The sequence below is a fragment of the Narcine bancroftii genome, chromosome 3, assembly GCF_036971445.1.
Source record: "Narcine bancroftii isolate sNarBan1 chromosome 3, sNarBan1.hap1, whole genome shotgun sequence".
Classification (NCBI taxonomy): Eukaryota; Metazoa; Chordata; class Chondrichthyes; order Torpediniformes; family Narcinidae; genus Narcine; species Narcine bancroftii.
In genome coordinates, this window is record NC_091471.1 from 158,640,919 (window position 1) to 158,665,842 (window position 24,924).

Below are 24,924 nucleotides of genomic sequence, written 5' to 3' on the forward strand. Positions count from 1 at the left end.
AAGCAGGGTAAGAACAACCTAAAAATATGTGAACAAGTGCAGTACACAAATGTGCTGGAGGAACTTGGCAGAGCACGCACCTTGGCCCTTTATCAGGGATCATTTTGGATGACTTTGATTCACTACTCATCAGCACGTGATCTTAAGTAACTGTGCCTTTACATGCAAATAACAAGCTAAGAAGCACGGACTTTACCATTAACGGCTGAATCCGTGCGGTCAGCGCATGTTGTATTCTGCGGTTTTACACCCATGGACCCTTGAAGAATGACCAGTTTTACATCTTTCCTCTGCACAAGGAAACAATGCCAATCTATATCCACAAGCATTCTGTCCTTTTTTAATTAAAATCACTGCAGGTGATCACTCTCCATTTGCAGAATTTCCTTCATCAATTAGGAAAATAAAAATATTAAAATGTTAGTCTATGCTTCTTAAGCGATGTTGAGTTTAAATCTGATGGATTTGATTTGAGCAACAGAAATATTTACCTTTTTTCTCATTCAAGAGCTGGCTCTTGATGAATCGGATTTGAAGAAGGAAATGAGCTTAGCTGAGAACCTGGCAGAGGAATTCACCAAATCGATCTACTACAAGGAGATGATGTCCGAATTAAACAACACTTCTCAAGGCAAAGCTGGAGACTCTGTTTCAGTTTCTAGACAGATCACTTATGCAACTTCATTCTGGCACCAATTGAAGTGGGTGACTAAGCGATCGTTTAAAAACCTCCTCAGGAATCCACAGGCCTCAATTGCTCAGGTAAGATTTGGAATGTTATGCTGATTATTGGTTTAATGTGATGCAGTTCAGAAACTCCAAACCAGAGGTACAAAAATAGAGGCCCAACACTCTGATTTGGTGCTGTGGAACAGACCTTAATGTGTTCCTGTTTCACTCAGGTGGGTACGTGTGTTCTCATGGTTAGCACAGCGTTTAAAGCAACACTATCAAAGCATCAGTAATCTGGGTTAAAATTCCGCGCTAAGGAGTTTGTACGTCCTCCACATGTATTTTCCCTGGGGGCTCCGCCACCCTTCAAAAACATAGGCTTGTCGGTTAATTGGTGTATTTGGTGGGCACGGGCTCATGACCTGTCAACGTCGTCTGTCTAAATTTAAAATGTAAATTTTAATGCATCTCTACATTATACTTGCATATATGATAGAAAATACTATATCAAATCATAAATTTCAGATAATATAGGTGGAATAGGCCATTCAGCCCTTTCAGTGCAATCATGGCTGATCATGCCATCTCAGTCCCCTATTCCTGCTTTCTGTACATACCACTAGATCCATTTAACTACAAGGGCCACATCCAACTCCCTTTTGAATATATCTAACAATCTGGCCTCAACAACTTTCTGTGCCAGGGTGTTCCAACAGTTCACGACTCACTGAATGAAGAAGCTTTTCCACATCTCAGTCCTAAATAGTTTTCCCCTTTTCCTTAGACTGTGACCCCTTGTTCTGAACATGCCCAACAGGAACATTCTTCCTGCATCTGATCTGTCCAGTCCTGACAGAAACTTGTACGTCTCCATGAGACCCCAAAGTTATCCCCTGTGCCTTGAGGTTAGGATTGATCTCACTGTGGGATGAATTCTTCATACTGGTCCAGGAGGACCCACTGGCTGTGAACATTCATCAGAATTCAACAGATCCATCTGGCAACTGTTCCTGATATTCCATTAATTTCTAGGTAAAGGATGAAGAATCTGATCAGAACACCTCAGCTCAGACCATAGGCAAATTTCCCACCCCTTCATGAACTCCATCCATATCTCTACACTCTTCTTCCTCTTCCCATGAGGGGAAAGCTCAAAGGATGGAATTACACACCAGTCAGCTTAAAGATAGTTTCTTCTCCACATCCACCAGGCTTCTGAATGAATCTCACAACAGCGCTCTCATTCCTGCCCTTGCTAAGCAATCCTTTGCTTCATTGTGACTCTATGCTTTCTGATTTCCACTTGGTACAGCTGTGTGAAGGTTAGCGTTGACCAGTTTGCGGAAGTACCTTCTCGCTGTACCAGGTATCATGTGAGAATAAACATTAACCACAAACCTTCAGGAATGTTGAAATTTGGGAAAGGCTGGCACTGTATCTTAATTGTATTTTATAGATGGCAATTAAATATTTAAGTTTATCATAAAATACAGAGAGAAGGGTTATTCTGTGAGCAGATCAACAGGTTATCCCTGAAATTACATATAGCCATCTATAGATGTGATCCAGAACCATGTAATTCCCTATCATTTGTGTTTGGTATTCAGTTTTCATTGCAACATCAGTTACTGCACAGGCTGACCAGAGAAAGCCAGCCTAGCCTGCAGTGATCTGTCATCCATTCCTTGCTTCTGGAGAAACAAAGCAACTTCCCTGTTACTTGTGCTGCAATTGTCCTAGCCAACATTGTCATCCTTAGATTACCTGAACTTTACCTCATTACTGTTATTGGGAGATTCCTGTGTGCAGATTTATTTATTTTTGTTTAAAGATACAGTATAGCATGCAACAGGCCCTCTGGCACACGAGCCCGTGCTGCCCATGTGTGATCAATTAACCCACTAACCTCATGCGTCTTTTGAAACATGGGAGGAAACCAGAGCACCCGGAGGCAATCCATGTGGACATGGGAAGAAAGTACAATCTCCTTACAGACAGTGGTGGTTTTGAACCCAAGTCACTGGACCAGTAATAGCATTGCGTTAGCCATTGGTCGCTGTATTTCACAGCAATAAACTGACTGTATTTGAAAGAGTATTTGACTGATTGTGAGAATGAGTTGGGATGCCTTCTATGTGGAAAGTGCAATATTAATGCACCATCCTTCAAGTCAATATTCCCCTTGCCCCAGTTGTGAATTGCATTCTGACTTTAGACACAGTTGTGCATAGTCTCTCTTGCTTGAATGTTAGTTTTCCCATGCTGGTGTCTTTGGATAATGAGTTCAAGAAGTTGGTGTCTTGTTTGCTGAACATCTCAGTTGCTTCAGCACAGTGGTGTGCTCCATAGCAGTTTGAATTGCTGCACAGCTAAAGGTACAAGAACCAATCTGCTGGAAGAACTCAGCAGGGTTGAACGGCGCCAATGAGGAGAAATCAATGTTTCCGATTGGAACTCTTCATCTGGACTTGGTCTTGATGACGGAGTCTGACCTGAAATGTTGACCGTTCTTTTCTCCCGCGGATGCTGCTTGTCCCAGTGAGTTCCTCCAGCAGGTTGCTTTTTGTTTGTCTGCGATTTCCACATCTGCCTCAAGGTACCATGGATGCACTTTCAGGAAAAGTTTTTAGTAATTGAATGTAATATGTTCACAGTGTTGGTCAAGGTTCATGAACACCTCAACATTTGAAGAGAAAATCCTAATAGTTTAACTGGGTTAAGTAATTGCAACTATCTCACAGATCCAGGAAATGATGGGAACTCTCTCTCACAGATCCTGGAATCATGGTAATTCTTCATAGATTCTGGAAGCAGTGGTAACTATCTCACAGTTCCAGGAAGATTTATCTGTGATTATCATGCATATTATACAAATGCTAATAGATTTTAGGATGTCAGGCTAACAGTGGCTAACAGCCACAAACTCAAAAATGGACTCATGACTCATTTACAAGATGTGTACGTTACTATGTGGAGTTTAAAGGTCTTACTGTCGGGTTGGAGTCACAGTATTCTGTTTTCCTGCTTCCTGAATCATGACATATATGCATCTGTTCCACGGCTCGGCTGTAATGCGGTATGAAATCTTGGACCCCAACTACTGGGTTCTAACGAGGTTTTACTGTATTAAAAAAACATATAAACTAATTGAATTAAATTAAAAGAGTCAATAAATATATAAGATAGATAATAAAAATTCAGTGTAATCCTAGTCCTAAAAAGTGACTTGCAGACAGTCCTTGATTAGTGTACCAAGGAAGGAAGATCCACAAGTCTGAAGAGGTGCTGTTTTACAGGCTGCTGTACCTTCTGTCTGAAGGGACAGTGAGAAGAGGTTGGGACCAAGATGGCAAGGATCTGTTGTGTTGGCCCTTCACATAGTTGGCTGCAATGGATAGGTCAGAGCCTGTGATGGATGAACCTGGCTATGTTTGCTGCCTTCTGCATTACTGGGCACTGGTTGGGGAATATAGGAATCCCACATCTGACATATACAGCCCTTTAGGTTAAAGGATGAATCTATTAAAAGGTTAACAATTGATAACATTTTGAGTTGCCTGACCGTGGGGTTCTGGTAAAAACGAGATCAGGGTTAAACAAGGAGTCTGTAGACACTGAGGAAGTGGAACAACACACAATAGTGCTGGAGGCAGCATCCATGAAAAGCAATCAGAGGGCGACATTATAGGCTTGATCCCTTCATCGGAGATGGCACGGATTTTATTAGTGGCCAAAGAAGAATGTTGGAGTGAAGGGGTGAGGGGCACAGGCTTACAAATGATCGGTGAAATCCAGAGGGAGATGTAAGAAAGGAAAGGAACTGGGAAGTGGGAGAGGGAGGAGCAGAGAGCTGAAAGATGAACTAGGAGGAAGGAAGGGAAGGGATGGGGGAGCCAGAGAAAGGAAGGTGTGGATGCTGAACAGAGAAAAGAGTGATGAGAGAAAGCAAATGGTGGGGTGAGTTCCTGACCTTCCTCCAATCTGAGAACTTCTTTTATAGCCCCCTCCCCTTTTCACCTCAGCTCCTTTCTTTCCTTCCCACTCCCACAAGCATTCACTTATCATATGTAAGCCAGTGGTCCATCTCCTCACCACCCCCCACCCACCCATCTTCTTATTCAGACATATGGCTGATCTTTAGCATCCCTGATGAAGGACTCATACCTGAAACGTTGATTGCTTTAAAAATGGGTCCAGCATCGGATGTAGTGTTTCCACTTAAGTCTACCCTAAGACAAGGAACAGAAGTTACCCCATACCCATGGTATATGGTTTTGCACCATCAAAAAATTCAGAAGAGAAATTGCATGGAAAAACCAGGAATGAGAGAATAAAGGAGATCAGAAAATCCTCTTGATTTAATTGACCATCTGTTTTGCTCATCTTTATTAGGTGATGGTTTCAATTATTTTGGGATTGATTGTTGGAGCCATATTCTTTGGAGTGGAAAATAATATGGCTGGAATTCAAAACAGGTCAGTCAAAGGTTTCATCACCTCAATGGAATTCTAACATGAAGGAAAACCTGTAAAATATATCTGTGTGTGTTTCTATTTTTTTTTACTGTTGTCACACTAATAGTCATTAATTGATTTATATTCTGTATGTGTAGACACATGCACATATTTCAGATGTGTTGTCAGAGTACATACATGACATACATACAACTCTGAGATTCTTTTTTCTTCAGGCCAGGCAGAATTACCACTTAGTGTTGGTGCAAAGGAAAAAAAAACTGTACACAATGTCCAGATGTAAATAAATAAAGAACTGTAAACAGATTACGAATATAAACAAACTGTGCAATACAGAAACAATTACAAAAATCAAGTGCAAAGTAAGAGACCTTAAATGAGTCCCTGATTGAGTTTGTTGTTGAGGAGTCTGATCGTGGAGGGGTAGCAGCTGTTCCTGAACCTGGTGGTGTGAGACTTATGACACCTAAACCTCTTTCCTGATGGCAGCAGCGAGAACAGAGTGTGTGCTGGGTGTTGTGGATCCTTTTTGATTGTTCCCTGTAGGTGTTCTTTATAGAGGGGAGGGATTTTCCTGTGTCCTGAGCTGTGTCACTACCTTTTGCAGGACTTTACACTCAAGGATATTGGTGTTCTCGTACTAGGCCATGATAGCGCTGGTCAGCACACTTTTCACTACACATCTGTAGAATTTTGCCAGGATTTCTGGTGTCATACCACAGCTCACCTCCACAAACTCCTGACGTGCTTTCTTTTTTTTTTAATTAAATTTTTTATTTTTCACACCATAAATCACATTAGCCATGATATACACTATTTCTTTTTCACACATATACAGTGACTTTTTCTCCCCCCCCCTCCCTCCTCCCAAGCCACCCCCCCACCCCCCCTCTCGTCCATTTTAGGTATACAATCTAGGTTGCATTAAGCCAGTCAGTCAATGTTGTCATTCAACAAAAATACACCAGAAATTCTACTGAGTCCATTCTTTTCTTTCCTTCTCCTTCCATCAACTTAGGTAATGTTTGTCCCCGGTAGGTTTTCGCTATTGTATTTAATGTAAGGCTCCCATACTTGTTCGAATATTTCAATATTATTTCTTAACCTATATGTTATTTTTTCTAATGGAATACATTTATTCATTTAAATTTAGTAGTTTCTTCCTTTTAATTTGGTTATGAATTCCATTAATATTTAAAGTCATATAGTTCAGCGTAGCCCTTTTATATTTTGTTTATCTTCTCTTTCCGTTTTTCCATCATTACCTTTCCTCCTTTTCCATTTCTGTTTTCTTATTTTCAACTCTTTATAAGACAACATTCCTACAACATCCAACATTTTCCTTATTCTCCTATTTCTATCTTATTTATCCCCAATCTCCCCTTCCCCTCCTGAGTTGTCCTTTATCCCTTGTCGGACAACCACATCTCCCCTCTCCATTTGGATTTGCGAATCCACTCGCAAGCGTCAACTGATTTTACAGTGACCACTATTTCCCCCCACCCCGCCCCCCCCCAGAAAAGATTTCACTTTTCATATGTCACAAAGGTCACTCTTTTAATTCCCTCCTTATTCTCTCTATTCCATTACCTTCCCTTATTAATTCTTGTCTATACTATCTATATTTTCCTCTAAGTACAGATACATTCACGTATGCACATTGTCTCTATTCACTCTTATACCTCTTTACCCGCATACATATCAATCGTGATCATTTTTACTCTCATTACCCGTCTTCATCCCTCAGTCTATTTTTGTCTTTACCCACATACATATCAATCGTGATCATTTTTACTCTCATTACCCGTCTTCCTCCCTCAGTCTATTTTTGTAATTGTTCTGCAAATTTTCGTGCTTCTTCTGGATCCGAGAATAGTCTGTTTTGTTGTCCTGGAATAAATATTTTCAATACCGCTGGATGCTTTAGTATAAATTTATACCCTTCCATAAAATCGCCTTTGCTGTATTGAACTCTTTTCTCTTCTTTAGGAGTTCAAAACTTATATCTGGATAAATGAAGATTTTTTGCCCTTTATACTCCAGTGGTTTGTTGCCCTCTCTTACTTTTTCCATTGTTCTCTCCAGTACCTTTTCTCTTGTAGTATACCTTAGGAATTTTACTACAATAGATCTTGGTTTTTGTTGTGGTTGTGGTTTAGAGGCCAATACTCTATGTGCCCTTTCTATTTCCATTTCTTGCTGTAGTTCTGGACATCCTAGGGTCTTAGGGATCCACTCTTTTATAAACTCCCTCATATTCTTGCCTTCTTCATCTTCCTTAAGGCCCACTATCTTTATGTTATTTCTTCTGTTATAATTTTCCATTGTATCTATTTTTTGAGCTAGTAGTTCTTGTGTCTCTTTAGTTTTTTTATTAGATTCCTCCAATTTCTTTTTTAAGTCTTCTACCTCCATTTCTGCTGCTACTGCCCGCTCTTCCATCTTGTCCATTTTCTTTCCCATTTCTGTTAAGGTCATTTCTATTTTATTCATTTTCTCTTCTGTGTTGTTTATTCTTTTTCTTAAATCATTAAATTCCTGTGTTTGCCATTCTTTAAATGACTCCATGTATCCTTTAATAAGAGAAAGTATATCCTTTATCTTGCCTTTCTTTTCTTCTTCTATTTCACTGTACTCTTCCTCTTCCTCTTCTTCTTCCTCTGGGTTGGCCATCTGTTGTTTCTTTGGTGCCCTTTCCTCCTCTTCTTTCTTGTTTCCATTGTCTTCTGTGGTCTCTTCTTGCTGCAGGTGTTCTGCAGGTGTCGTTGCCGGCTGTGGAGATCGACTCCCCAGCTGGTCCCCCCTCCCGTCGGTGTGTTTTTTTGCATGCGCGGTTGCGCACTTTTACTCGGCTCAGCGAGCCATTTTTGTAGTCCATTATTTACCGACCTGAGGGAGCGGGTTTCTCTCTCCGCAGCGGGCCTCTTCGGACAGGTAAGGCCTTCACCTTTTTCCTCCTTTGTCTTCTCTTCCTCTCTTCTTACCGTTGCTTTCGATTTTTCTTTTTTTGTCGCCATCTTCTTTCCACCTTTATACTCACTTTTCTGTAACTTTTATTTCTGTGCCTTTGTGTTTTCCTTTGTTTTTCCCGACTTTTCTGGAGAGGGCTGGAGTTCACCGTCCGGCCACTACTCCATCACGTGACTCCTCTCCTGACGTGCTTTCTTCATGATGCCATTAGTTGGGTCCAGGAAAGATCCTCCGAGATAGTGACTCCCAAGAACTTAAATTTGCTCACCCTATCCACCTCTGATCCCCCAATAATCAATGGATTGTATACCTCTGGCTTTCCCTTCCTGAAGTCAAGAATCAGTTCTTTAGTTTTGGTGACATTGGTGAACCAATAACAACCTTTCATTCATTCAGCCAAGTTTACAACCTCCCTCCTGTATGTTGACTCATCACCTCTCTTTATACAACCCACTACTGTGGTATTGTCGGCAAATTTATCGATGGTATGGTATTAATGTTGTACTGAGCCACACAGTCGTAGGTGTAAAGTGAGTAGAGCAGGGGGCTAAGAACACAGCCCTGTGGTGCTCTGGTACTGATGGAGATTGTGGAGGAGAAGTTCTTACCAATCCTGGTCTGGAGGTGAGGAAAGCCAGGATTCAATTACACAGTGGGGTGTTGAGTCCCACGTTTTGGAGTTTGCTGATCAGTTTTGAAGGGATGATGGTGTTAGATGCCGAACTGTGGTCATAAAGAGCATCCTGGTGAATGCATCTTTGTGTGCGCACGCACGCACGCACGCACATGCACACACACACACGAGTTTCACAGAAAATCTGTTACTGAGCCTCTTTAATTATTTAGCCTTTTAATCATGAATAAGTAAATTAATTATGATGGTTTAGAAATACATGACACCTGTAATCAAAAAGCCAAATGAATGCAGCTGCTCGATGTATGAAATAAAAACAAAATGTTGGAGAAACAGATTAAACACCATGTCCATGATTTGGATATACTGTATAAGTCAACAATTGTGCTCAGGGGAAGGGGAGAAAGAGCAGAGGGAAGGTGTATACTAGGATCAAGACTAAATGTGTTACTGCCTGAGAGAGGGTAGTGAATGCTTGTTAATTATGGCTGACTTCTGGAGAAGAGCAGAGGTTGCAAAATGAATGAATGTAAGTGAGAGAAAGTTGATCTGTGTGATGCCCAACACAATGGTGGTTAAGATTCTGAAGTGAAAGAAATGCTGGAATTTCCAATCAGTCAGTGAGCATCAGTGGGGGGGAGAAAACCAATCTGCTGGAGGAACTCAGCAGGTCAAGCAGCATCAGTGAGTAAAAAGACTACGGAACGAGTCTGGTCAGAACCCTTCGTCAAAACCCGAAATGTTGACCGCTCCTTTTCTCCCACTGATGGTGCTTGACCTCCTCTGTTGCTCCAAACTTTTTTTTTGCTGCTGATTCCATCTGCATTCTCTCATATGTCTTCAGCATTAGTGAAGAACCTGTTAATGTTATAGACCTTGATTTGCAACTGGCCGGTTCTAACAAATAAAGGATAGACGTGTTATTTTTTAAATTTAATCTTAATGATATGGGGTGGTAGAAGGTGCTACCAGCCAAGGAGATCCATGCTGGCCAACTAACCTACCAACCCTGTACGTTTTTGGAAGGTGGGAGGAAAAGAGCACCTGGAGAAAACTCATGCAGGCCACAGGGAGAATATACTAACTCCTTAATCCAGATTTGAACCCGAGTCACTGCTGCTGTAATAACGTTGCTCTACTAACCCTGTGCCGCCTTTCTCTGAAATTGTTGAGCTCCGTGTTCAGTCCCGAAGACAACAATGTGCCAAAATGGAGAAGAGAAACTGTTCCCTGAACTGCACTGGAATACTGTAAAAGCTACAAACAGAGATGTCTGAGATGGAAGATCAGTTACCCAGATTAAGCAGTCACATCATCTGTAATAGGAACCGTACAAAACTTGGTTTTGCCTCATTTGGAGTATTGTATGCAGTTCTGGTTGCCCCATTGTAGGAAAGACATGGAGACATTGGGAGAGGGTGCCGAAGAGGGGTTCACCAGGATATTGTCTATATTGCAAAAGGTTAGCTAGGATTGATTTCTCTGAGGTTGAGGGGTAAAGTATAAAAAAATAATGAGAGGATTGGATAGGGTAGTCACTACCATTTTTTCCCCCCAGAGTAGAAATGTCAAATACTGGAGGACATAGCATTAAGGTGAGAGGAGGAAAATTAAAAGGGGACATATGAAAGAAGTTTATTTTTAAAACCTAGAGTGGCGGGTGCCCAGAACAGTTTGCCAGGGGAGGTGGTGGAAGCAGATACGTCGGTGACAATTAAGAGACATTTGGACAGGCATGTGTTCAGGCAGGATACAGACAGATGATATCAGTTTAAATGGACACTGGTAGGCACAGACCAAAGGGCCTATTCCGTGCTTTACTGTTCTTTGTTCTAAATTATTGTATGTTGCTTCATTTCTACATTGAGAAAGGCAAATGTATTTCCACAAGTGCTTTTTCTCAGTTTTTAATTCATGTAATTTCCCCCCGAAGTTCAAAGAAAAAAAAGCAGGATTCACTTTGTTTCAAACAAAATGAGGAAACCAGGAGAATATTCATCCATCCCATTGGTCTGCTGGCTGATTTTCCATATTTTGTTCCCTGTAAATTAGAGTTCATCCAAACCTCAACTCTTCCATAACCTTGACTGATCTGCATTTCCCCCAGTCAGACAATACTGTGATGTTAAAATCTCATCTGCCTGCAAATCCTTTGTTTCCCTTAAACCATCACCAAAATTTCTGATTTCCTTCAAAGTGGGCTCTTGTGCTTTTCCTATTGGTTAGAATAATTTTCACTGCTTGAAGATGCTTCCTAAAATCTTCCCATTTGGTCAAATGTTTACTGAGTCACTCCTACCACCATCACCTATACATTTTTTGTACAGATAGTTTAGAACATAACAGCACAGTACAGGCCCTTCAATTCACAATGTTGTGCCAACTTATATAAACCTTTTGTTTAAATTTCTTTCTTTTGTGTTAATTTCTTTCTTCTGGCATACAGTTTACAGTTGCTGTTATTTAGCAACTCTCCCTGGCCCACAAGAAGAAGAATCTCAGGGTTATATCTGATGACATGTATGTACTCTTTGACAATAACCTTGAACTTCGTAGCTCTGTATCTGATGATTTTGTTGAGAAGGGTCTTGGAATGTTTTAATATGTTAAATATGTTGATGGCACAATATATATAGAACTCGTTGTTGGTGTTCATTGAGCAAATAAGGTAATACATGATTCTTTCTGTTTTCTTTCAGAGTAGGTGCAATGTTTTTCCTGACCACTAACCTGTGTTTTTCCAGCATCTCTGTCATTGAATTATTTGTCCTAGAAAAGAAGATTTTCATGTAAGTAATAATTGATTTTTTTATTGTTGTATTTATACCAAGCGTTTTTGATTCCCAATAATTAAAGGTGGGAAAACTATTCGCTGACAGAGATTGGAAACTTTCAGCAGGTGAAAAGTGCAGTGAAACTGGTAGCATGGCATAACACAGTGGTTCTCAACCTTTTTTCCATTCACAAACTACCTTAAGTCATCCCTTACTAACCATAGGTGCTCTGTGATTATTAAGGGATGACTTAAGGTGATGTGTGAATGGAAAAAAAGGTTGAGAACCACTGGGGATAACGGAATGGATGTTTAGATTCTATGGGAAATAGGAGGTCACCATGGGGTGGTACTGATAGTTTCTCAGTGCTCTTTAGATAACAGGGTAGTGCTAGATTTCTGGAGAGAAATTAAAAGTGTTGTTCAAGAAAAGAGAATAAAGGAAAACAGACAACCATAGACTAGGCAGTTCAATCTCAGCAGTTTTAGAAACCTAATCTATGTCAGTGTGAGTCTGTTTTCATACAATTAAAATGTATAGATGCAACACAATTCTTTCTTGCTGCAGCCGACCAGGTACACAGGATACACAAACTACGACTACCAATTAAATTAGACAGAATAAAAGATAAACTAAGCGGAAGCAAATGTGACATTTCAGTAGTGCAGACAGGTTTGTTGGTGGTCACAGAGTCAGTTAGAGTTAGGGGTTTCAAGAATCTGATAGGTGCTCCTGAACCTGAAGGTGCTGGACTTCAGGCTTCTGTGCCTTCAACCTGATAGTCACCTAGAGGAAAGATAATAAGTCCACCCTGACTTGCCTTTATCAATTAGGGGCCAATTTTTTTCTGATGCTATAATAGGTAGAGTTGCTCAGGGTAATTGGTGTGCTGTACGGGAACATCAAGCAGGCTTTTGATAAGATCTTGCATAACAGGCTCGTCTGTGAAGTTGATGCACATGGCATAAAAGAGTCATTTTAGAAATTTAGACATGAAATTTTCTAAGTAACAAAATCATGATGAATGGTTGTGTTTCAACTGGAAGATGGTAATAGAGCCCAGAGAACAGTGCTGCGCTTTGATCTATATTAAGGCCTCAGTTTACAAGCCACAATTTTTAGATATGTGAATAACTCAAAATTCAACATTAATGTTAAATGCAAGGAGAATAGTGAAATAAGATGGAAAAAAAACAGATGATAGACCAAACACAGACAGTGGGACTAGCTCAGATGAGTTGGCTTGAACAAGAGCCTGTTCTATGGAGTAAAATCTTATTTTAGTTTTGAATATTTATAAAAGAAAAGAAACAGCCATGGTTACAAAAAATGAAATAGAGCAGTATATCAAAATTTAAACATGGTTACAGAAATATAAACTAAAAAAGAAAGTACGTAAAAACAAAACTCAAAACCCCCACCCCAAATCTAATACTACACCCTTCCTCTATCCTATATCTAAACCCCCTACCCATCTAAAAAAGAAGAGGAGAACACCAATTCATTTAATATGTGATAAGGAGACCCAGCGGCATTCAAAACCCTATCCTTAAATTTTCAAATTAAAATAATCCAAGTATGGGCTCAAAATCTTTTTAAATACATAATATTTATCCCTTAAATTATGTTATCTTCTCCATTGGAATACACAATCTTAATTCCAAATGCCATCTTTGTAAATTAAGCTCCATTTGATCTCTCCATGAAATAGCTATACATTTCCTCGCCTCTGTTCAAGCTAATCTCAAAAACGCCATTTGAAATTTATCTAATTTATAGAACAAACCCAATTCACTAATATCTGTTAATTTAAAAAAATTTTGTATCTAAATAAAATTTTATTTTAAAAATATTTTACCCTTTACCAAAAACACCTAACTTTATCGCAAGACCATACTGAGTGTAAAAACGTACTTTTCTGATCATTACAACAAAAAAACACAAATCCAAAACACTCAAACATTCTGAAGTCAAATATAATTGATCTATAAAATTATAGGTTACAAGTCTCTACCTAACATTTACAAATTTTGTCATATTGTCTCTACAAATATTTCTCCAATGATCATTTTCAAAATTAACTCCAAGTCCTTCTCCCATTTAAGTCGTGATTTATGTAACTCAGTTTTGAGCATTTTCTGCTGCAATAATTTATACATTTCAGAAATAAAATCTTTCTTTAGTGGAATTGGGGTTGGATAAGTTTCAGACAGTGTTTATTTGTCTAATATTGACAGTTGCTCGTAAATGTATTGCCATGTCTTGGAAAGATGAAGTGGAGTTAAGTTTAACTCGATGGCATAATGAGTTGAAGTCATGTATTTATATGGAAAAAATAACATACAATTTACATAATAATTATGATTTTTTTTGTTAAGATTTGGACACCTTAGATGAAGAATATGAATTTAAGTAATATTGTAAATTAATGAATTTTTTAAAAAATCCTTCTCTTGAGGGATCTGTTGTGGGAGGGGGTGGGTTTGTTTTATTGTTTTATTATTATTAGATTACTTATTCTGTAAAAGTATTCTTATTGAAAAATATTAAATAAAGTTTAAAAAAAAAAGAAATAAAACCTTTCTTTCCTCCATCATGGACCAACATTTCAAATTTCTATTCTTTAGATAAAAGCAAATGTCTCCCAAAATAATCATACAACATTGATTTAATTTGATATTAACAAAAAAAGTGTATGAGGTATTTGATATTTTTCCTTCAGCCTTTCAAATGATAAAAAAAATGACTTAATTCAAAGCAGTCATTTATTATCTTGATTACTTTCTGATCCCAAATTTTAAGAAGGTTATTATTAACCAGAAAAGGTAAACATTTATTCTGATATAAAGGAGTATATCAAGACAATATACCTTGATTACCAACGTCTTTATTTACCCCTTCCCAAATACCTATCAAATAAAATAAAATAGATGATTTATAAAAATTTGTTAATTTACTATTTCATTTATAAATAAAATAATCTTTCATCTTCTCCAATTCTCTTTAATTCTATATCTGTCCAAGTAAAAGGACTGTCCAAATCAAACATTCTATTTATAATTTTTAATTGAGCAGCTTTATAATAATTTTTAAAATTCGGAAGTTTCAAACCACCTAACTCGTATTTCCATGTTAATTTATGCACAGAAACTCTCACCAATTTTCCCTTCCATAAAAATTTCCTAACCATTGTATTCAAATCCTTAAGCTTTTTTGGTATATTACAAAGAATATTTTGAAAAAAAGGCTGAAGTCTAGGAAATATATTCACTTTTATACAATTCACTCTACCCACTAAGTTAACGGTAAATCCTTCCATTTGTTTAAATCTTTTATTATGGAAATTAATGATAAGTAATTTCTTTTTTCTTTGGCTTGGCTTCGCGGACGAAGATTTATGGAGGGGGTAAAAAGTCCACGTCAGCTGCAGGCTCGTTTGTGGCTGACAAGTCCGATGCGGGACAGGCAGACACGATTGCAGCGGTTGCAAGGGAAAATTGGTTGGTTGGTGTTGGGTTTTTCCTCCTTTGCCTTTTGTCAGTGAGGTGGGCTCTGCGGTCTTCTTCAAAGGAGGTTGCTGCCCGCCAAACTGTGAGGCGCCAAGATGCACGGTTTGAGGCGTTATCAGCCCACTGGCGGTGGTCAATGTGGCAGGCACCAAGAGATTTCTTTAGGCAGTCCTTGTACCTTTTCTTTGGTGCACCTCTGTCACGGTGGCCAGTGGAGAGCTCGCCATATAACACGATCTTGGGAAGGCGATGGTCCTCCATTCTGGAGACGTGACCCATCCAGCGCAGCTGGATCTTCAGCAGTGTGGACTCGATGCTGTCGACCTCTGCCATCTCGAGTACTTCGACGTTAGGGGTGTAAGCGCTCCAATGGATGTTGAGGATGGAGCGGAGACAACGCTGGTGGAAGCGTTCTAGGAGCCGTAGGTGGTGCCGGTAGAGGACCCATGATTCGGAGCCGAACAGGAGTGTGGGTATGACAACGGCTCTGTATACGCTTATCTTTGTGAGGTTTTTCAGTTGGTTGTTTTTCCAGACTCTTTTGTGTAGTCTTCCAAAGGCGCTATTTGCCTTGGCGAGTCTGTTGTCTATCTCATTGTCGATCCTTGCATCTGATGAAATGGTGCAGCCGAGATAGGTAAACTGGTTGACCGTTTTGAGTTTTGTGTGCCCGATGGAGATGTGGGGGGGCTGGTAGTCATGGTGGGGGGGGGAGCTGGCTGATGGAGGACCTCAGTTTTCTTCAGGCTGACTTCCAGGCCAAACATTTTGGCAGTTTCCGCAAAGCAGGACGTCAAGCGCTGAAGAGCTGGCTCTGAATGGGCAACTAAAGCGGCATCATCTGCAAAGAGTAGTTCACGGACAAGTTTCTCTTGTGTCTTGGTGTGAGCTTGCAGGCGCCTCAGATTGAAGAGACTGCCATCCGTGCGGTACCGGATGAAAACAGCGTCTTCATTGTTGGGGTCTTTCATGGCTTGGTTCAGCATCATGCTGAAGAAGATTGAAAAGAGGGTTGGTGCGAGAACACAGCCTTGCTTCACGCCATTGTTAATGGAGAAGGGTTCAGAGAGCTCATTGCTGTATCTGACCCGACCTTGTTGGTTTTCGTGCAGTTGGATAATCATGTTGAGGAACTTTGGGGGACATCCGATGCGCTCTAGTATTTGCCAAAGCCCTTTCCTGCTCACGGTGTCGAAGGCTTTGGTGAGGTCAACAAAGGTGATGTAGAGTCCTTTGTTTTGTTCTCTGCACTTTTCTTGGAGCTGTCTGAGGGCAAAGACCATGTCAGTGGTTCCTCTGTTTGCGCGAAAGCCGCACTGTGATTCTGGGAGAATATTCTCGGCGACACTAGGTATTATTCTATTTAGTAGAATCCTAGCGAAGATTTTGCCTGCAATGGAGAGCAACGTGATTCCCCTGTAGTTTGAGCAGTCTGATTTCTCGCCTTTGTTTTTGTACAGGGTGATGATGGTGGCATCACGAAGATCCTGAGGCAGTTTACCTTGGTCCCAACAAAGCTTGAAAAACTCATGGAGTTTGGCATGCAGAGTTTTGCCGCCAGCCTTCCAGACTTCTGGGGGCATTCCATCCATACCTGCTGCTTTGCCACTTTTCAGTTGTTCGATTGCCTTATATGTCTCATCCAGGGTGGGAACCTCATCCAGCTCTAGCCTTAGGGGCTGTTGAGGGAGCTGGAGCAGGGCGGAATCTTGGACTGAGCGGTTGGCACTGAAAAGAGATTGGAAGTGTTCTGACCATCGGTTGAGGATGGAGATCTTGTCGCTGAGGAGGACTTTGCCGTCTGAGCTGCGCAGCGGGCTTTGGACTTGGGGTGAGGGGCCGTACACAGCCTTTAGAGCCTCGTAGAAACCCCTGAAGTCGCCAATGTCCGCGCTGAGCTGCGTTCGTTTGGCGAGGCTAGTCCACCACTCATTTTGGATCTCCCGGAGTTTGCGCTGAAGATGGCTGCATGCGCGACGGAAGGCTTGTTTCTTCTCTGGACAGGACGGCTTTGTAAGGTGAGCCTGGTGGGCAGCTCGCTTCTTTGCCAGCAGCTCCTGGATTTCCTGGCTGTTTTCGTCAAACCAGTCCTTGTTTTTCCTGGAGGAGAAGCCCAGTACCTCTTCAGTGGATTGCAGTATGGTAGTCTTCAACTGATCCCAGAGGGTTTCAGGGGACGGGTCCGTGAGGCGGGTTGCAACGTCGAGCTTTGCTTTGAGGTTTGCCTGGAAGTTTCCTCTCGCTTCGTCTGACTGCAGGTTTCCAACATTGAACCTCTTTCTGGGGGCTTTATTGTTCCTGGGCTTTGGCTTGAAGTGAAGGTTGAGCTTGCAGCGAACCAGCCGATGGTCAGTGTGGCATTCCGCGCTAGGCATGACCCTGGTGTGGAGCATATCTTGTTTGTCACTTTCTCGCACCAGGATGTAGTCCAGGAGGTGCCAGTGTTTGGATCGGGGATGCATCCAGGTGGTCTTAAGGCTGTCCCTCTGCTGAAAAAGGGTGTTTGTAATGACAAGTCGCTGTTCTGCGCAGAGCTCCAACAGGAGGCGCCCATTGTCGTTGCACTTGCCGACGCCATGCTTGCCCAGGATTCCTGGCCAGGTTTCTGAGTCTTTGCCGACACGAGCGTTGAAGTCGCCCAGGTTGACAACCTTGTCGGCTGTAGGGGTACGTTGGATGAGGTTGCGCAGGTCGGTGTAGAAGTTGTTCTTTTCTGCTGGTTCCGCCTGGAGGGTTGGAGCATAGACACTGATGAGGGTGATGTGACGCTTGTTTTGAAGTGGGAGTCGCATGGACATGATTCGGTCCGAGAGGCCTGTCGGAAGGTTTTCGAGTTTGGAGGCAATGAAGCTCTTGACCATGAAGCCTACACCAGATAGGCGTCGTTCATCCGAAGGCTTGCCAGACCAGTAGAGAGTGTAGCCCGCGCCGCGTTCTTGGAGGCTGCCTACATCTGCCAGGCGGACTTCACTGAGAGCGGCTATGTCGATGTCAAGTCTGAGGAGTTCATGTGCAATGAGGGCAGACCGACGTTCAGGTCGGTGGCTGTCAGCCTTGTCTAGCATGGTTCTGATGTTCCAGCATGCTAGCTTGAGTTTGTGAGCATCTTTTGAGGGGGAGGACGTGGAGGGGGAGGACGTGGACCTGTCCTCGGGCCTGCGCAAAGGAGCTTTTAGGTGGAGTGCAGTGCGCGCAGTACTGGCCCCACCCTTTACACCCATGGGGCAAGGGGGAGACGGTGGCCCCGGCCTCGGCCGAGTGAGGCAGGCGGAGGCCCCGGTCCGGACAGGGAGTGGGAGGCGGCGGCCCCAGTCCAGGCACAGGGAGAGCAGCAGCGGCCCCGGCCCCGGTCCGGGCGAAGGGTAGACGGCGGCGGCCCCGATACGGGCAGGAGCAAGGGGGAGACGGCGGCCCCGGCCTCGGTCGAGTGAGGCAGGCGGAGGCCCCGGTCCGGGCAGGGAGTGGGAGGCGGCGGCCCCAGTCCAGGCACAGGGAGAGCAGCAGCGGCCCCGGCCCCGGTCCGGGCGAAGGGTAGACGGCGGCGGCCCCGATCCGGGCAGGAGCAAGGGGGAGACGGCGGCCCCGGCCTCGGTCGAGTGGGGCAGGCGAAGGCCCCGATCCGGGCAGAGAGTGGGAGGCGGCGGCCCCAATCCAGGCACAGGGTGAACTGCGGCGGCCTCGGCCCCGGTCCGGGCAGTATGGACCGACCTAGGAGGGGAGGCAGGCCCCTCCAGCCCGGGTAAGAAACCTGCATAGGAGAAGGCCACTCCGATATAAAACCTACGACCCAAGGACCTCGCTGCCACGTCCCAGCTTGCTTGGCCACGGCACACGAGGATAAGTAATTTATATTTACCTTATTACCTAAATACTTAATTTGATTTGACTATTTAAAACTGCTATAAAACTTTATGCCTCTAAACGTAATAAAGAGAATAAGGACCAGAGTTCCATGCTTTTTCCTTGTATTCTAGTTTTTTTTCTTCAAATGTTTATCTAATTTCCTATTCAAACACTGAATAGGTTTTAAAGACCACTGCAAAATTAAAAAAAAAATGAATAACCTTTGGTTTTCAGACCTAAACTATTAATGCAGTTTTAGTCCTGGCACTGATTGATAAAGAGATGAGAAAAAGGGTGTAGTACTGACAGGACACAACATGAGTCACCAATGTGATGAGCCAATTCAGAAGAGGTAACTGACTGTCTTCAATGAATGTGGACCAATAGTAGAACATCTGTGGCCAAATACCTTCACATGTGCTTGAGTGAATTGTTAAAATGTAGAGTACAGGAGAGTAGGTGGCTGGCTATCATCTTTCAAAGAGTGACTGTTAGTTCCACTTATCTATCTTCATATTCTTCCAACTTTTTTTTCCTGTCAAGTATTGATATAATTTTTTTTCCCAACTACCATTAACAAGCAGTGGGTTCCAAATCCTGACCTCTTGTTGAGAAAAAAATTGGAATGTTACCTTTTGTTTTGGTCGTCACCTTCAAGGCATTTTCTCTCTTCATCAACATCAGAAATGTTCATTGTCTCTCTAAGTCTTTTGCCAGAATGTGGCTGACAACTGAATTGAATTGTTTATTGTCACATTTACACAACAAGAGTAAGAAGCCTTGTGCTATTCAGGCAAGTCAACTCATTCAGCAGGAAGTGCAATAATAACAAACAAATGTAAGGAATGGTGTTACAGTCATCAAAGAATAGGGTAAGGAGAAAGTACGAAAGATGGTGTGGGGAATAGGGAAAAGTATTTTCTTCTTTCTTTGGCTTGGCTTCGCGGACGAAGAAAAGTCCACGTCAGCTGCAGGCTCGTTTGTGGCTGACAAGTCCGATGCGGGACAGGCAGATAAAAGAAAGTGCAAGGGCATCATCTTTTGCCAATGTGAGATCCATTCAAGAGCCTGATAACAGCAAGAAAGAAATTGTCCTTGAATCTAGAGGTTCATATTTTCAAGCACAAAGTGCTATTTGCAGGAATATGTAATACTTGGGCATTCAATGCATTTTGAACCTCTTTAGACTTTCTGTTTGCATGTAGTGGATTTGAAGGATCACATCCTAGGAACCAATAAAGTGAGCATTCTCTTTTATTGGAAACTTTGAACAAAAATGAAACTGAGTGCCAACTTAATATACTATTCATTTCAAAACTAAGTTCTTAAATTTCAGGTTTATGCTATCAATGGGTGAAGCTTCTGGGCAGCATAAAATTGATCCATGTGGAGATATTTAGCAGAGAGATCTGTCTATATTATTTGAGACACGTACATGCTAACTATTATTTGCATACCTCCAATTACAAATAGTAATTTGAAAATGTTATCTTTAACCACAGACATGAATATATCAGTGGATACTACAGGATAATTTCCTACTTCCTAGCAAAGCTATTTGTCGATCTGGTACCCATGAGGGCAATACCATCCATGATATTTACAGTTATTGTCTACTTCATGATAGGTAAGCAGCAAATTCCATCATTTTCAGTCTCGAGCTTCTGAGGCTATAATTCTTCAAGGAGCATACATGTTGTGGCACATAACATTGGTGAGAAATTTGAGGGATATTATAAATTGAAGTGCTCTTAGAGAAGAGACTCCAGAAGAGGTGAGTCCAATTTCAGGCGAAGACGTGCTTGTACAGGATGATGGACATCCAGCTAAGTAGCATGAATATTGCAGAAACCAAGACTGGTATCTGGATTTTGAGGTAAACAAGGAGTCTGCAGATGCTGGAGAACAAGAGCAGTACACAAAAGTTCTGTAGGATCTCAGCGGGTCACACAGGATCCATGAAGAGCAATAGGCTGTTGACATTTTGAGCCTCAGCACTGCATTCTTGGTTCAAAATTTCAACTGCTTGTTGCTTTCCATGGACGCTGTGTGACCCACTGAGTTCCTACAGAACTTTTGTTTATTTTATCTATTTATTTAAATTTACAGCATAGTGCAGGCCCTTTGACCCAGTGTTGTGACAACACTACCAACTGCCTAGAATTTCCTCACTGTATAACCCTCCATTTCTCTATGTTTCATGTATCTGTCTAATAGTCTCCTAAATTATCCTGTTCTACCTGCCTCCACCACTGTTGTCAGCAGCACATTTCATGCACTCACCACTCTGTATGAAGAACTTTCCTCTTTCATTCCCACCCCCCATCTTGTACTTACTTTAAAACTATGCCTCCTGGTGTTAGTCATAATGGATATGGATCTCAATCTTTTAGAATGATAGTAAGTATCTGAGAGGTGAATGGCCTGCTGTTCCAGTGTCACAAATACTAAAAGTTCATGACAATAATTTGAATGGAAAACATTTCTCTGCCAAGATGCAGTCAGTGTTTTGTTCAAGGATGGAGCCACACCCCACATCCCCCATTGATGATTTAAAATGTTCATGTGAAAAGTAAAAGAATAATTAAGATTCATATTTATTGTTGTCAGTGATGCAAAACCTAAGAGACTTATAATTGATGAATTGATGGCTGTACAAATGGACATGATCCTCATTTTTATAAGTTTAAAACAGGTGGCCAAACTGTGGCTCACGAGCCACATGCAGCTCTTTGGCATAGAATATGAGGCTCAGGGAAAAATGTTGGTTGAGACAGGGATCATAAGGGTCAGTGCTCACAATGATGGTTATAGAGGGCATGGCTTGCGATCACGTGATTGTGGTGCGTGGCGACCATGGATTCTTGCCTAGTCCCCGGCTGCCCACCCACCAGAGCTCCTGACGCGCCAGCTGCAGAATTACCAACAACAAAATGTTTGGTATGTTTACGTGTACTTTTTGATTATTAAAACTAATACAAATCAGCAGTTTAAAAATGACATACAAGAATAAATATTATATAAATGTATTTCTTAATATACAAAATGTAAAATGTGCAAGTAAAAACAAAAAAAGTTTGTCATTTTTTTCATGTCTTACGGCTCTCAAATTTGGCTCTTACATTAAGCAAGTTTGACCACCCCTCGTTTAAAACAATAATGGGACAAAGATTGGCTTGCAAAATTAAAATTGAGCTTGCATTCACCAATTCATCTGGCAGCTTATTCTGTACTCTGATCACTCTCTGCAAGTTCCCCCTAATATTCCCTTTAACCTTTTTTCATCGTTAACCCATGTCCTTGGGTTTTTAATCTCACCAAACCTCAATGGAAAAAGCCTACTTGCATTTACTCTATACCCCTCATACATTTGTAAACCTCTATTAAAATCAGCCCCCATTCTTTTAAGCTACAGGAAATAAAGTCCTAACCTGCTTAACCTTTACCTGCAACTCAGTTCTTCAAGTCCTGCAACATCTTTGTAAATCTTTCAGTTTTACTGATATTCCTTACTGATATTAAGTGACCAGAACCACACATAATACTCTAAATTTGGCTTAACTAATGTCTTGTACAACTTCACTGTAACATCCCAACTCCTATATTATGAAGGCCAATATGCCAAAAACTCTTTATGATGCTATCTGCCTGTGACACCACTTTCAGGGAATTATGTATCTGTATTCCCAGATCCCTCTGTTCTTCTGCACTCCTCAGCGCCCTACCATTTACTGTATATGTCCTACTTTGTTTGTCCTTCCAAAGTGCATTAAATTCCATCTTCCATTTTTCCAGTTGGTCCAGATCCCTCTGAAAGTTTTGAAAGCCTTCCACATGGTCCACCACACTTCAAATTTTTGTGTCATCTCCAAACATGCTGATCCAATTTACCACATTATCATCCAGATTATTGATACAGATGACAAATAACAATAGACCCACCACCGATCTTTGAGACACTCCACTACTCCCAGGTCACCAGTCAGAAAGGCTTCTCTATTAAAGCCAGCATCTAATCCAATTTACTACCTTACCATGAACAGATTTCAGATTTATTGTCAGGGTATATAACATGACATCACATATAACCCTGAGATTTACTGCAGGCGAGGCAGAAATGACCACTTAATAGCAGCACAAAAAAAACCGGAGTCAACCTACACATGTAAACAACTAAAGAAATGTAAACAAAATGTGCAATACAGAGATAGGGAAAAAAACATCAATAAAGTGCAAAAGTAAATCCCTGATTGAGTTTGTTGTTGAGGAGTCTGATGGTGGAGGGGTAGCAGCTGGTCCTGTGGTACTTGTACGTCTTTCATGATGATGGCATTGAGAACAGAATGTGTACTGGGTAGTGTGGATCCTTGATAATTGCTGCTCTCCGATGGCAGCATTAATTGTAGATGTTCATGATAGAGGGGAGGATTTTGCCTGTGATATCCTGGGCTGTGTCCATTAGCTTTTACAGGGCTTTATGTCCCCATACCAGACTATGATGTAGCCAGTCAGCACACTTTCCACTACACATCTGTAGAAATTTGCCAGGGTTTCCGATATCATACCAAACCTCTGCAAACTCCTGAGGAAGTAGAGTCACTGAAGTACTTCCTTCACGATGACATTTGTTCCATTTCTTCCCCGACGGGAGCAATGTCATTGCAAGAAGAGATACAGGGGTATCAGAGCCAACACCCAGGCTGAGGAACAGCTTCTTCCCAAGGGCAGTGAGAATGCAAAGGAACTGCTCACACCCACGAGCTGAGACTCTCATTTGCACATAACACTATCTAGTTATTTATTTATTTTTATAGATTTAATATTTGCCCTGCATGTGTATTAGTTGTCTATATGTGTATTGTGCCTAGTTGTGTGTCTGCATGTTTTTTCCACAGAGAACGTTGTTTCGTCGGGTTGTACTTGTACAATCAGATTACACTAAACTTGTGTGTTGGGTTCAGGAAAGATCCTCTGAGATAGTGACATCCAAGAACTTAAATTTGCTCTCCCTCTCCATCTCTGATCTTCCATTGATCACTGGATTGTATGCAAGTCAAAAAGCTCCTTGGTTTTGGAGACATTGAATGTGAGATTTTTGTTAGTGCTTCATTCAGCCAAGTTTTCAATCTCCCACTGAATGACTGAATTTTCCTGACTAACCTTCCACGTGGGACCTTGTTAAAGGCCTTACTAAAGTCTATGCAGCAACAAACACGACCATTCGTTCAACAATTTTTCTGGTAAAGCTCAAAACTATGAGATTGGTTAAACACAACCTACCATGCATAGAGTCATATTGACTATCCTTAATCAGTCCCTGTCTATCCAGATACTTACCTACTACTGACGTTAGGCTCACTGTACTATAATTTGCTGGATTATTTTTTGAGCCCATTTTGAACAAAGTAATAACAGGAGGAATCCTCCAATCCTCTGGCACTTCACCATGGCTAAGGCATTTTAAATACATCTGCCAGGGCCCCTGTAATTATATACGAGCCTCCGACAAGACAGAGGGAATACCTTGTCAGGCCTTGGGGGTTTGTTCACTCTCATTGCCTTAAGACAGCAAGCACCTCCTCCTTAACCTGTTTAAGTTGCATGACCTCAATGCTTGTTTGCTTCACTTCCCTAGACACTGTGCCAATTTCCTGAGTAGATCTGCCCTATCTCTTCTGGCCCCAAACATAGCCAACCGCTCTGATCTTCAAAAGGTCCAATTTTGTCCTTTTGCTTTTAACATACTTTTAGAAGGCCAGAGGATTTTGCCCTCACTTTGAATTGTTTATTGTCTCATGCACAGCTAGAGTAAGAAGCTTTGTGTTGCGTGATATTCAGACAAGTCAACTCATTCAGCAGATAGTGCAATAGTAACAAATAAATAAGGGAAGGGAGTGATGTTACAGTTACCAAAACAACTTAATGTCTTGACCCTCCTGAATCTTTCTTGCATTTTTTATACTTCTCAATACCTAATTTGCTCTTTGTTGTCTATGCCTATTGTACACCTCTTTCCTCTTAACCAAATTTCCAATAGCTCTCAAAAG

The 24,924-nt window shown here is 41.5% G+C and overlaps 1 protein-coding gene across 3 annotated transcripts in view; it reads left to right on the forward strand.

Moving 5' to 3' along the window:
• LOC138757764 (broad substrate specificity ATP-binding cassette transporter ABCG2-like) overlaps positions 1-24,924 on the forward strand; it is a 116,339-nt gene that overhangs the window by 61,520 nt on the left and 29,895 nt on the right. For all 3 annotated transcript variants that reach the window (XM_069925599.1, XM_069925600.1, XM_069925598.1), the window contains exons 9-12: positions 509-762; positions 5,065-5,147; positions 11,451-11,540; positions 20,380-20,504. In XM_069925599.1, the coding sequence (XP_069781700.1) occupies positions 509-762; positions 5,065-5,147; positions 11,451-11,540; positions 20,380-20,504 (552 nt within the window). The remainder of the gene's footprint in view (positions 1-508; positions 763-5,064; positions 5,148-11,450; positions 11,541-20,379; positions 20,505-24,924) is intronic.